Genomic DNA, 14210 nt, shown 5'->3' with positions numbered 1-14210 from the left:
AAATTCTTTCATAAGTTTTATAAACAATTAATCTGTTTCCTAAACAGGGAACAAATCTCCTGCTTTCTACACCTATCTCAGGGAGAAGGAAATGAAAACGTTCTGAAACTTCCACTATTTTCCATCCACAATCTATGCTGCTCTAACTAAACACAAAACCTGAAAGGCAAATCCTGGCTAATTCTGGAATAGTATAGGAATGTAGAGCTGGGTCCTGCTGGGATCCCTGTGGACTTATAGTTTTGTCTGCACAGGTTCCAATTACCAGCTTCTATAAGCCATAAGGATGGGTGAGATATGTGTTACAGGTAATACACTTATCTCAGGTAATAAATAATATACACAGCAATAAGAGAGGAAGCAACATCCAGATGCTTAGAATGGAAGTAGTCTATTTTTAAGACTTTCCAACAGAGAAAATCTTATCTTGGCAACACTGTCTTTCCTGAGGTACTTGGGTTTGGTGTTAATTGATAATGCAGAGCTGTGACAAATAATATCAATATACCTGATCGTGTTTCACTTGCTGTAGAGGAGTAGTGCTTGCAAGTCTGTAAATTTAGCAGAGAGATTAGATGTTTTGAATTATTAAGGAGTTATACAAGACTCCTCCCCAAATCCATTCAGCATTCCTGCAAATCTATCCTATGGCACACTCAACAATCTAGCTGATTCTCTGAAGCAGTGGGATGTGCTCCTAATCATTGGTGGAAAGGTAAAGGCCAAGGTAGTTCAAACCCATCAAGGCTCACAAACAGTATGTATGACTTGGGAAACAACATTCTTCAAAGCCTGGCTTCTGCTGGAGAATGCCAATGGAGCAGTCAGATGTAGAGTACTGTGTGATGTGCTGGCACACTTGATTGTAGGCAGGACTGTGCCCTTCACTCCTGCCAGAGAGAAATGTTGCTGAAATTGCACTAATTGCAGATGCCTGTATGAAAGGCAATGAAACCTGCACAGAGCAGGTCCGAGCCCACTGGCTCCTTGGGCAAAAGTCAGACAGCTCTTTTGGGGCAGACTGTGTGAAAATTCTCATGCCAGCAAGTCAAAGCCAGAAATGTATTTACCTCCTCAGCCTGTTAAAGAAGATGGTATAACATTCCCTTCTGCTTTTTCTTCCTTGCCAGTTTGTTTCTAGAGAAGGATTTTCAAAGAAGATCTTTCTGGTCTTGCTCATGACGGGGGCTTGGAATACACAGGTAACAACATGTAGACCACACCAAAGTCCCCAGAAGTCCCTGCTGTAAGTAAAGCCAGTAAGTGCTCTTCTCATGGACTGCATTGCACTGACTCAGACAATTAATTATCTAATTAGAAGACCTGTCTGCAGCCATGAAGCCTTAGGCTGCAATCCTGTCAGCTTTCATGAGCTAAGAAGGGTCAGTCTGTGTGAGGGCACAGGCTGAAACAAAGGGACATCCCAGCCATGGTAAGTGAAAGAGGATGAACATTTGACTTTTACTCCCTTCTCTCTGCTCCTCTCTGATGTTGCAGGTTGCTATTCCCGGAACTGCTGATCTTCAGCGTCAGATGAACAGTTGACTACCTGGGTGACCCAAATCCATCTGTCAGAGAGCTTAATATCTAGAGGCAGCTACAGGAAGGAACTGGTGTGAGGGGGGAGGTAAATTGGTGACAAATCTACTGCAGCAAGTAGGGCTGGTGCCAATTAAGACTGGGTTTCTCTCTGGTGTTACTGTGGCCTATAGCAGAAGATACAGATGCATGGAAGGCCTGCACTTCCATGTGCAGCAATACCACTGTGCAGCAATAAAGATTGTCTTGAAAGAATAATAAAACCAAAAGGTCTCACAATTCAGGGTGTGTTGAATCCACAACTGACTGGCAAGAGAGAAGCAGCAAGGATCTGCCTGGTTCCTCTAAAAAAGGAATACAACTTTCCTTTTTGTTGAAAGCACAGGAGTTTTTGTTTGCTCCCAAAGGGAGCTTTCCTTGCAGTTCGGGAGATGCTTTGACCCATTTAATCATGTCAAAGGGCCATTCATTATTTTGAAATTGTTAGTTAAACAAGAAGCCTAAATAATTCTTGTCTTTCAAAAACATGTATGGCAATAACAGCCCTCCCTCTCTCATATTTTTTAGAAATTAGTACTTCCCAGTGAAACTGCTTCACTGACACAAGATTCTTCCAGGACCAACAACACTCTGGAAGATCTTTTGTGTTCCATGGCCCAACTAGACAAAGTCGAATTTAAATCCTTGTAAATATATGCCTGGCAGCAATAACTAAATTACACCTGCCCCTGCAAATTCTGCATCTAAATTAATTCCAACTTTTGGAACAAATGCAACAGGTGAAGTCCAGGCACCTGGAAATAAGTGAGATAACCACTGAACTTTCTCCTCGAGTTGGTCTGAAGAAAGAGTTCTCCTTAAACCTGTACACTTGTCCTGAGGACTTGCAGAATTTACACAGCCTATCCTCAACACACATTTTCTTTTCATTCAGCTTCAGGAGAAACATGTATATACATTGCAGAAAGATATTTGGTTGTCTGAGACACAACCAGTATTGTTTGTGTACCACAAACATCCTACTCTTGTTCTGAAGCCTTATCCCATAATTACTGTACTCCCTGAAAAGAATGGGAGGAAAAAGAGCAAAAAATTGTAAGTCCACTATGTGTCACTAAGGACCGAAGCGAGGAATGAAAGTGTAATGTCTCTGCAGACAACATTAAATGATTTGGGAAATATTCTTCAAGTATAAGCAACTGCTTCTGAACATGATTTATTTGTGGTTGTTCTTTTGGGATTTTTTTCAATAATGTGGATTAATTTCCACAGTGAAATGAAGAGAATCTCTTTCCTGCAATTCACCCCGAGACGAATCAGACCGTGTTCTGTTGTGCTGGTAAGCTTTATTGTTTGCACTGTTGATACAATTTTTCAGGATTCTAATGGATAAGGCAGTGTACAGAGAAAATTAGGCTTGCATTGTGAAGTTCCTCCATCATAAAGCTTCAGATTAAGCAACTGGGCTTCTGGGCAATATTCATGGTGTGCACTTGCGAGCACGGCATTCACACAGCGAGGCGGAGGGGATGTAGTGCTGCACCACGGTCCCGTTGGGACAGTGCAGTGGGATTTTCACTGTGGTGGTCTGAGTGGCTGTACAGCAGCTGCAGTTGTCTTCCCACTGCCCTGTCTGAGCAGAGTACCTGGTGATGCTTCTGCACTTGCCCTAAATGGAAAAAGAAGAGAGCTGAAGTTGGAAGAGAGCCTCATGATACTCAGAATCCTGGTTCTTTCCTTCAAAATATCCATGAGTGACTTTGTCCGGCTTCTGTGCTCTACATGAACTCAAAAACAGGTGCCTGGGTCCAGAATGCAGGGTGCTGCACAAAGAGTAACTTCTTATGAGCATAAGCAGAGCAAAGGAGAGGTGAAGAAACTGCTCACACACAAGAGCCCGGAATTTAAAATCTCAAAGGGAGTGTCCAGAGCTATGGTGTTGGCTTCTGAGCAAATATGGTTATCATGCATTCAGAAAGTGCTTTAGCCCAAATGCTGCAACACACACACCCACTGTTGCCCTGCTGGTGCTATTATTTCTTGTTCTGCTTGTCTAGCCACTTAACTAAATTAGACCAAGCTGTCAGTGCCTGTAGCTATAAGCCTTCATGATGTCAAAACAAGGAGCCCCACATAAGACTCTGTCAGAGTCCATTTCCTTTGGTGGCTTTCTGCTCTTATTTCCCAGTCAAATTAAAATATCCTATCATTATCAAGGACGACTTTAGAAAAAAAGGTATTTAATACTGTTTATTCCCAATGTAAAATCTGGACTTCTGCAGGAGAAACATCAGTACTCATGACTTTATGGCTAAGGATCATTTACTTTGTAGACAGGACAAGAGGTTAAGAATTATTAGTTATGCCATAACTTGGATTGCACACAAGGGTGATTAAAATCCTTGTATGGGGCTTGTTTATCTTGGAAACAGCAGAGATGGGAACACCCAGAAGGGAAGTTATGCTCCTGTTTTAAAAGGAAGTTGCCATATAAGGTGTAAGCAGTGATGGGCTAGAAATTAAACTTTTAATCTGATTATGGAAGATGCACAAGAGCTTGGTGCCAAGGCTAACTGAGGAATCCCTCAATTAAAAAGAGCTTTTAAGGCACACAAGTCAAATCTTGGCACTTGGGTTTAAAGGACTTTTAAATGCCATTTATCTAAATACCTATTTAAATTCCCCTAATCAACCCAGAGGCTCGGTGCTTAACTACATACTCAGAACTGAAAATCAGCTTCACAAAGAAGATAAATATTCCTTTTATTTAAAGTAGAAAGTCCTTATAGAGCTACTTCAGAGTCATTAACTTTTGATGGAAGCAAGGGATGGGATGAACAAAGCCTTTGTGTCTTACACATGCCATTTTTCATGATGGTTTGACTAGGGAAAATTCAGCATCAGCAAATTACTTCAGGAAATAAGTGCCAATGAGGTTAACACTAAGTCAATCAATGAGAAACTGATGCTCCACTTACTGAAGTGAAACCATGGTGGAAGAAAAGGTTTCCTTTAGGGAAACAAAAAGGGGGGTTGATTTTTGTTATTTACCTCACAATGAGAAATGGGCACCTCCTTTTCAGCCACACATCCATTGATATTCCCATACTGCAGTCTGGTACTTACTGGATGACATTCCACCTCCACACCTACCCAGTAAAAAAAAAGGAAAAATAAAAGAAAAATTTAAAAAGTGTTTGACATTGCCGGCAATTGCTTTTTGTAACTTACTTCCCTTTACTCCTGAAATTGCTGTCAGTGAAATGTTCTTCCTGGTAAAATCCCTAGCTGGTTGTGTCTCCTTAGAGTAATTGATGTAGAGCTGTGTGACAGTTTCACACTACAACCCTAAAATTCTAGAAATGTTTCCCTCATGTTTATTTTCAATTGACTCCTTTGTTCTAAAGTCACCTTGGCCACTGAACACCAGCCTCTCCCCTGGTCTTAGACAACTCTCCTGTTAACTCTGGTAACCAACAGGGAATCTGTTCCCCCACTTTCAAAGAGAATCTCATCATTAATATGCTCAAATATAAACTAAACCAGAACATTTTCTTCTGAACTCTTGCGTGTTTTGGTCTGCATCTAAAGACTTGTGAAGGAGCCAATGTTTTTTTCAGTGGGTATTTTGTGCATAGACAACAGTAGCTCTGTGTAGTCTTACTATAGTTTTATGTCTCTGTGAAAAGACAGACTCCTACTCATACCCATTTCTAGCTAACCAATGAAATTTCTGTGTTTAGCAGAATATTGGACTGATTTTTAGGTACTACCCCAAACCACTTCAGAAAGTTGAAGGAATTCATCAGGGCAACTGCACAAGTAAGTACATACACAAAGGGAAGAGAAAGGTATCCATCTTCCTACTAGCAAACACAGCTTTCCATCAGAATGTTGGTACCAAATTGACTCTGTGACATGCTAAAACCTTAAATTTCATTTATTTTAAAAAAATGCAGATAGTTTCTGATTCCAGGGCTGAACTGCCCTTTCTCTTTTAATGATTTCACGACTCTTTTATGAAAATTGTCCACCTGAAAGGACAGTTGTGTTCACACACTTGAAAAGCACAAAAAAAAAGAGTCATCAGCCTCAACACAGGTCCATGCACTTTTTGATTCTGACTTATCAACTTGTTTTCTAGTTACTTTACCTCTGTTATTTACTTTTTTTGTTGACCATGCCTCCTCTGCAAAGGCAAGGGCTTGTAACTTAACAAGACTTGTGAGATTGAGATCAACAGAGAAAAGAGACGCAACTTCTTTGTTAAGTGGGAAAATAAGGAATATCCTTTGCCAATTATCAAGTCCTGTGGCTAACGCCACAAAAATCTCATGAGAAAATAGGAGCTGTTCACTTGTGCGCTTCCACAAACCTAAAAGCTGGAACAATTCACTGCCCTCAGACACACTAAAAAAGTCCAGTTGTGAAGGCATAACATAGGAAGGGAAACTGACTCCTCAACCAGCTCCCTTGCCCAAGGACTTGTCTGACTCTGCTGAGCCAAAGGCATCGTCCTGGAACGAGTTCTTTGCCTAATTCTTTATGGCACAGAGACATCTGAAAGACAGACTTGCTCAAGACCTTGGAAGATAATGTAATCTGTGTCCATGAGAAAGTGAGAACCGAGCTACATCCAGGCAAACCAACACTGGGAAAAAGGATCTGAAGGTCCATTCAATATGGGAGGTTTTAGGCAGGCAGCATATCACTTAGATCAGTTTGCCTTTGCTGCTTCAGGGAGGTATCACTTTTAAATGACTCCATTAAATAAATCTATGCATTGATCTCTGCTCATTTGGAACTAGTTTCTCCTTGATTACAGTGACTGGCACTAGCTGCCCACCACCCTGTCTTTTAAATCTCAAAATCTGTTTTTGTTAATAAATAATTTTGAGTATTCCTTACTTGTAGCCTGGTAGACTAAAGCTCCCTTAACCAAATTACCTCTTTGATCTATTTGATGACAGTTTCTCAATAGCTTTCTGACTTCTATCTCTCAAGCCAGAGCTCAGTGATTATGCAGACAGGCAAAGGCTGCAAACTCTCTAGGAGTTACAATCCTTCATCAGGGGTATTATTGCAGCAGTTCCTGTGCCAGTGTGGTGATGGACTGCTATGCTGGCCATCTTTTATTTATGAGCACATGCATAGCAAAAAAAAGAAAATTAAAAGACATAACACAGACAAGATGTTGATATTCCAACCTTAAAAGAGAATTTCAATCCTTTGTATATTTTTTTACTATTATATAAGCTACAGTATTATTTTTTACTTATAGAGGAGAAAACGGAGAGGTTATCTGCTCACAAATGCATCAGTGATTCATTTTAGAAATGAGAACTCAACCTTGCAATCCTTCCTTATGTAAGCAAACCCTTCTTACTCTCACAGCCTGACATTTGAATTATCCACACAAAGATGCATGAAATTAAGAGTTGCAGGATTGACCCCTAAATTGACAAATTTAAGAACTAGTCAGGCGGTTCCATAGGAATATATTTCCTCTACTATTTTTGGCTAATATGTTATCAAAAACATTACTGCCACCAGGGTTGGGCTTTTTTGATTCATTAATTTAAAGTTGATTTTTTATTTATGAACTGTTTTCCTCACATAGTCAGCAGTATCAGGTTATGTGACTTGACAGGCTGTCTGTGCAGGACTATTCCTGTTATCACCAGATGAAAAATAAAATAAAACATTCATAATTAACATCTGCATAAAATGTGGAGAGTATCTATTTCTTTCTAAGCACTTGGGAATACTGTCAAAACACATGTTCTAGATGACAAAACATGAGAGCAGCATGTCAGAGGGTGGGCTTCTTTGACAGTTTATTATAACCACATTGCTAAGCTCTGGTTCATTACACTGCATATTATGGAAAATGTAGGTACTTACACACTCTGTCTTTTCCATACAAGATTTCTGGATTATTTACTTACATGTGTCACAGCAAGTGTTGCCAATTTTTTCAATTCTGCCCTAAAATGATTTAAAAAAAAAGAAAACTCATATGACTCATATGTTGGCACAAGTGACACAAATGATACACTTCTGATCTGCTGAAAGAAGATGTATAAAGCAGGGTACTAGAGAAAAAAAAACAAACTGAATTTCTATATTATAAAAAATCATAAATCTACATTAATAATCTTCTCTTTAGCAATTTCAAGATTTTGAACTTGGGATATTTGCTGGTAGCTAACTGGAAGTAATTGACTTACTAGCAAGTTCAACACCTGAAAACATTGCTCTCACCTGCTATTAAGACCTTTCTAAAATAAAGACATTAGATGCAATTAAATTCTTGAAAACCAAAAGGATAAAACAATTAGCATTCAGGTTTTATTCTGTTTAAGAAATATCACATCTGTCAAGTTTTAAAAGCCATAAAACTTTGCATTTCTTGTTTCATTGCTGTCATCCAGAATATAATTCTCAGAAATATACGCATAGTGCAAATTATTGAAAAACTATAGTGAAATGCAAAATGGAGAAATATTTACGCTGCAGGGTGATGCCATTGTTGCACTCAACCCCTGAGCTTATGTGCAAAAGTTTGGAGGCTTTTTTAATTAAAAACCCTAAAATTTTGATCTGCAACAAGATGAAAACCACTAGTTTTATAGCTGAAATAGTTCTGTTTGGGGGGGATAGGACAAGAATAAATGCAGTTTGAGAAATTCTGCTTAAAAAGTAAACTGTTTTTCACTGATTTTTCCATTAACATCTCTTGAATACGATAATAACCCAAAGCCATAATGCAATGCAGCATTCTTTTCTAAATCTTTGTTTATACAACAAAACCATGTATTACAATTTCACAAAGTGAGAAATGCCCTGTAGAAGCTTTATTTTTCCCACATTATGCATAAATTCTCCATTTGTTTCATGTGTATGAGCAGACTGGTTAGGCCACAAGCTTTACTAAAGGTTCCCTGCTTCCTGCCATGCCCATGAAAATTGAAGCAGGTGGATATAAACACCTGTAAGATGTGTAAAACCTGACAGATAAGCAAAAACAGGGTCCCATGTGCTACATGCACACCTTACACTGCTCCTCAGTGTCTCATTAACCTCAAATCACAAGAAAGATGGGTGAGTACTTTGTGCAGGGTTTTTTATCCTGCCAAACAACTGTAGTTGTAGAAGTTTGGTCTTTCTACAGCAGTGTGAAAATTCCTTTCTGTTACCTCATATAATGGCAGAGAAAAAATACCTTAGCATTTCATATGCATATTTCTCAGTTTGTGTCATTGTCCACACAGTTTTGCTCTGGATCCCAAACTGAAAACATTGTTAGAAGAGCCATTTGCAAATACTTGATACTTCAAATATTCAGCTTCATATTCATAACAGAATTAGGGTCAGCAGTCAGCACAGTCCCACAAAAAACCAGCTTATATTTTCAAACAGAGAAAACCTACATCTTTCTGCATTTCAAAGTTCAAATTCAGTTTAGCCAAGGTGTTGGGAGAGGGTTGGGGTTTCCCAGCCCAGCACACAGAAGGTACCAGAAACATGACAGAGTCCATAAGGAAACCTGGGAACAGGACATGTTTCGCTACTTACTCCTTCAGCCAAGCATCTCCGGGCATCAAATGGAGGACAGCCAGTGATTCTCCTTTCCCAGATAAATTCCCCTCTCTCATTTACTCTGCAGGAGTGACTGTCACAGCCATCCTGAAGGGATGTATTTGCCTATAAAAATTGAAGGGCTGTTAACTTTACACAGAAACAGCACCGGGACAGGAAGTTTTCCGGATATTACTTTGCTGATGTCTTAAAGTATCATGGTGGTGACGGTTATAAAACCTAGAAATCTTTGTTTATTAACAAAGTCGTTTTCTTCTGTTTAATTCCATGGCCATAATGATCACAGCTCTGCCCAGACTCCCAAAACCTGACCTTTTTCAGCTCTTGACAGGGAAGAAATTTCTATTAACTTAGGAAAAAACCTTCTCTAAGTGAGAGATTTGGGAGTCTGGCCTATGACCTGTCTTTCAAAGAGACATAGATACAATTATTTACCTCCTGGAGGAGTTGAGAACTTCTTCAGAAAACTTATATACAACCAGACCCCCATCCCATACCAAATCATTTTGTTTGGAATAAACCCTTAAGAGCAAGTCCAGCCATTAATCTCCCACTGACAACCAAGTCCACCAGAAAACCACAGCTCTGAGAGCCACATCCACACATTTTTAAAATCCCTCCAGGGCTGGTGACTCAACCACTGCCAAGGGGAGCCTGTGCCAAAGCTGGACAATCCTTCCAATGAAAAAAAAAAATTATATCCAATCTAAACCTCCCCTGGTGCAACTTGAGGCTGTTTCCTCTTGTCCTGTCCCTTGGTCCCTGGGTGCAGAACCTGACCTCCACCTGGCTTCCCCCTCCTGTCAGGGAGTTTTGCAGAGCCACAAGATCACCCAAACGTCCTTTTCTTGAGGCTGAGCTTCTCCCAGCTGCTCCTGGTGCTCCAGACCCTTCCCCAGCTTCATGGTTCTTCCCATACTCTCCCCATCTAAGATTTTTCACAGGAATGGAATAAAAGAAAATTTTAGATGCTGTCTCTGGTGACAGAGGATGGGGTTTAACCAGAAAAATATCCACTCCTGTTTAAGAACATATCCTGCACTAAGGCCAGACTGGATGTGGCTCTGAGCAACCTGCTCTACTGGAAGGCGTCCCTGCCCCATGGCAGGGCATTGAGACAAGATTATCTTTGAGGTCCCTTCCAACCCAATCCATTCTATGATTCTACGCTGGAGAAGTTTCTCAAAATTCACATTTTTAATTTAACTATTTCACATCTTGAATGAGGGTTTTCATTTCCTCTAAATACCTGTTTGAGTTCATATTCCAGTTAAAGTTCCTTGATAACATTCCGGAATCTAGAATGCCCCTCTAGGATTTTGCACTGGGGTATAAAGTCACCCCTTTTTTATTTAAAAACAAATTAACTTCTTTGATCAATTATTCTGAGATACAAAAAACACTGGTAATACCACGTTACCTTATAAAAATCATGATGATACATTTGATATACATTTGATGATACATTTACATTTACTCATAAATAAAATTAAGTGTGCTTAAAACTTACCTGAAGATATTGAACCCTTCCATCTCTCAGCCTGATGCTACATGAAGTTGGCACACATTTTCCACAGCAAGAGCCAGGAACTTCCTGCCTTCTGTAGTTCTAGAAGATGAAGGACATTTTTCAGGGTTCATTTTGTTTTAAGCATGCATCCCGTATTTATTTTAAGAATTTTTTTTTTAATAAGATTCAGTGGACAAAATGACAGCCAGCAAAATGCTTCCAAGTAAATCCAATGGATTCTACACAGTGCAACATGGAAAAGCAGTTGGAAGTGTTGAAACTGGACAGAAAAGGGCAAAATATCCAGTAAGCATTAGGCAGAGAAAGGGCAGAAAAGGAGCAAAAGAGAAAAGAGATGAGGGGAAAGGAGAGCAAGAAAGAAAAGGGGAATAATGGAGCCCCACAAACAGCATTAAAGGGAAAAACAGTGGTAGGAAAAAGAGCATGGGAGAATGAGCAGCACTAAGTGGAGAGGCAGAAAGGTATAGAGTGAATAATGGAATGGAAAAAAATCAAACCAAGCAGAAAGGAACTGAGCTAACACATGAAGTGTCCCACAGTAACGTCCCCAGATACTCCAGATAACCAACAGCTGCTTATGATGAGATGAACATTTTTAAGAAAACAAACACTTTCTGGTTCAATGAAGGCATGCATGTTATCCATATGTTTTTTATAGAAAGAGAATTTGGGGAAGGAGAGTTACTATTAAATCATTGGGGGAAAACATAGTTCATTGTTATTTAGGTGAACTTTCCCTACTAGCAAAAATATAAGCACCTAAGGCAGGTCATAAAATGACCAAAAAAATGACCGTCCTGAGCAGAATATGCTGGAGTTGGCTGCACTTCAATTGCCAGTGCTTTTTCTTACACAAGAAAAAGCAGGAGAAAGCAGGTGTTCCTGAGAGAATTTGTACTCTTAACCCATTTGTACTCTTAAATTTTATCCATTAGCAAGGAATTGCTTTTTATCTGGGTATACCATGAAGTCAAAGACTTTGAGACAGGAAAGATCCTGTGAATTGTGTGAATCCCACAGGCTTTAGGGGGATGAATACATTCTGTATCTTATATGATTTTTTTCCTCCCTCAAGCTCCACAAATTCATTACAATGGCTAGGAAGGGATATATACTCCTAGACCTGCAACTTCCCTTGGGTAGCTGCATAGCTCCCAAACACAAGTTCACAGTCCTTAATAAGTCCAACTGGAAATAGCCCTTTCTTCAGGGTTTTCTGTCTAGTCTGTACTTTTGGGTCACATGGGAAAAAGGAGCTGGTTGGGTAATGTGTGGGTGGTGAAAGCAGGGGAGAAATGTTCCCCCCACCCCCCCCCCCTTTTTTTTTTAATCATGTATTATATTGATTCCTCTACCACTAATTTCTACAGCTGGCTCCTTGCATTAAGCAGCAAGAATAGAAGCTTGTGTATCTTTGTGTGAGAACATACACATGCACGCATGTCTCTGGGCACAAATTCAATCTGGTGTATCTGTTTGGATTTTTTTTCATAGATCAGCCAGGTTATATTTTGAGAAAGATGCTCAGCACTGAGCTTGTCCATTTGTTTTCCCTTCAGAAGCCTATGTCTATAATCAAACCTTACAGAAGGGTTGATATTAGGGTCTAGAACCACTAAAGGTATTCCAGATTGTTCTTTTTGTTAAAGGCTACGTCCATACCACCAAATAAAAAGGATCAAAGCCATTTTGATGGCCTAATGGACAAGTGGAACACTTATGAATTATCTGAGCTGCATTCTCCACATGAAACTGGCTGGCCTTGGGTTGTTCTAACCACTGACCTGTCCCTGGACATCATTTGGAAGTCACATCATCGTTTTTATACTCACAGCAGACCAGCTGGGACACTTCTTCAAGAAAAAGAGTTGCAGGAAATAATTTGAGCCTGCAGTCTTGCTCTATTTTTTTATTGGTAGAGATTACTCCCTACAGAAATTTAACTACATTTCCAGTCCTTTCCAGTTCTACTTCAGGATGGGAGATTGGACTCATCAAAAACTCTGCCCCTCTCTGTTCCAAGGACCCTATCAGTGTATGACCTTCCTGGACACCACCAGGAATCTCTCATGATCATATTAGAGATGTGGATTTTGGGTGCCAGGGCCACCACTTGCACATGCCCTGGGTTTGGTTGGGGCCATTGTACTCCATCCATTATCTAGGGAAAGGATGAAGAAGAGGAAGAGGCATATAAGTTTTTTTCCCTGTAAAACTTAGCTGCTGGTCTGTGCTCTTTGGACATAGGGTGATCAAACCAGCCTCTGCACCTCACTTAGATCTCCTTCTACTTGAGGTATTGGTGCTAAGAGAGAAAAGTACAGAACTGAGCAGAGCTAATCAGCCAATCCTGTCACACTGTTGGTCAGTAGAGTAAAATGGAAGATATATCCCTCCGGCTTTCTCAGCCAAAGTCATTCCTTGCAGGTGATGGAAGCAAAGCAGCAGCAAAGACTTCAAAAACCAGTGGGAACTGATGGGAACAATCACTTCAAATCACCAAAGGCATGGACTGGAAACCAAACAAATGCTACTGAGCCCAGCTTTTAGCCAATTTGGAAAGTTGTCATAGGAAAGGCCTGAAGCATGGAGATCTAGCTGAGCTGCCAGTCCCTGGAGGGACAGATAACACTGTAGGAAAGAGGACTCACCAGTTCCTGTTGCAAATTATTTGCCAAACATCATATTGCCCTATGGGTAAGTAATCTAAAATAAACAATAAAATGGGCCTGTGGAGCTGAGTACCATGTAAAGTTATCTTTGCTACTCTGAGGATTTAGATCAGATTTGGTGCATATCATCTACTTCATGGAAGGAACACAGAGCAAGACTTCTCAGAAGAGCCTGAAGAAAGGCCAAAGGCCCCAGAGCTGTACCAGATGTTAAGTGGTGTGTATATCGAAGAACACGACTCTCATCAGACACATTCCTAGCAGGAACACGACTCTCATCAGACACATTCCCAGGCTGTTCCCACTCACCGCTGGGCAGGCCTGGCAGTTGAGTTTGGTGCACTTCAGGGTGTATTTCCGAGGTGCTGACTGGAAGCAGTCACACGTTGTGCACTGATCCACCATCAGGCGCTGCCCATGCTGAAACATCGGAACCAGTTTGTCAGTTAGTGACCATCTCACCAGCAAAATCCAGATAAACAAGTACTTCAGGTTAAATCTCTTTCATTAAATCTTGCACTGTAATTCTTTGCTAGAGAAACAAGAAATCCATGCTGCCAAGTTTCCAGAGACCTTAATTTTTTTCATTTCTAATTCCAGAACAAGCAGCATGGCATGAGGCTATTTTTCAAGGAAGCCCTTTAGAAATCCTTAATCTGAGCGATGTCATTGACATTTCTTTTTTGCTTAAATATCTAGCAAGCAAGAAAGGGAAAGTTATGAGGAAGATTTTTTTTATTCTGACTACGTGGTTGCCAAGAGTTCATTTTTTGAGTGTAATGAATTTATTTGGCAACAAGTTTTTATTCTAGAGCCATCACAAGCCACAGATTATGGGCAGAAATTGCTTGCTATTGTTTTTGTAA

At 40.1% G+C, this 14210-nt stretch overlaps 1 protein-coding gene across 1 annotated transcript in view; it reads right to left on the bottom strand.

Moving 5' to 3' along the window:
* Positions 1–2877: 2877 nt before the first annotated feature.
* The window catches only part of VWF (von Willebrand factor), a 119549-nt gene continuing 108216 nt past the window's right edge, over positions 2878–14210 (bottom strand). The window contains exons 47-52 of the mRNA XM_084205314.1: positions 13654–13764; positions 10652–10750; positions 9118–9246; positions 7488–7527; positions 4591–4688; positions 2878–3208 (exon numbers count right to left, since the gene is read on the bottom strand). Of these exons, the coding sequence (XP_084061440.1) occupies positions 3020–3208; positions 4591–4688; positions 7488–7527; positions 9118–9246; positions 10652–10750; positions 13654–13764 (666 nt within the window). The 3' untranslated portion in view covers positions 2878–3019. The remainder of the gene's footprint in view (positions 3209–4590; positions 4689–7487; positions 7528–9117; positions 9247–10651; positions 10751–13653; positions 13765–14210) is intronic.

Source organism: Fringilla coelebs (genome assembly GCF_963513975.1).
Source record: "Fringilla coelebs genome assembly, chromosome: 5".
NCBI classification, from domain to species: Eukaryota; Metazoa; Chordata; class Aves; order Passeriformes; family Fringillidae; genus Fringilla; species Fringilla coelebs.
This window is presented reverse-complemented; position numbering and strand designations above follow the sequence as displayed.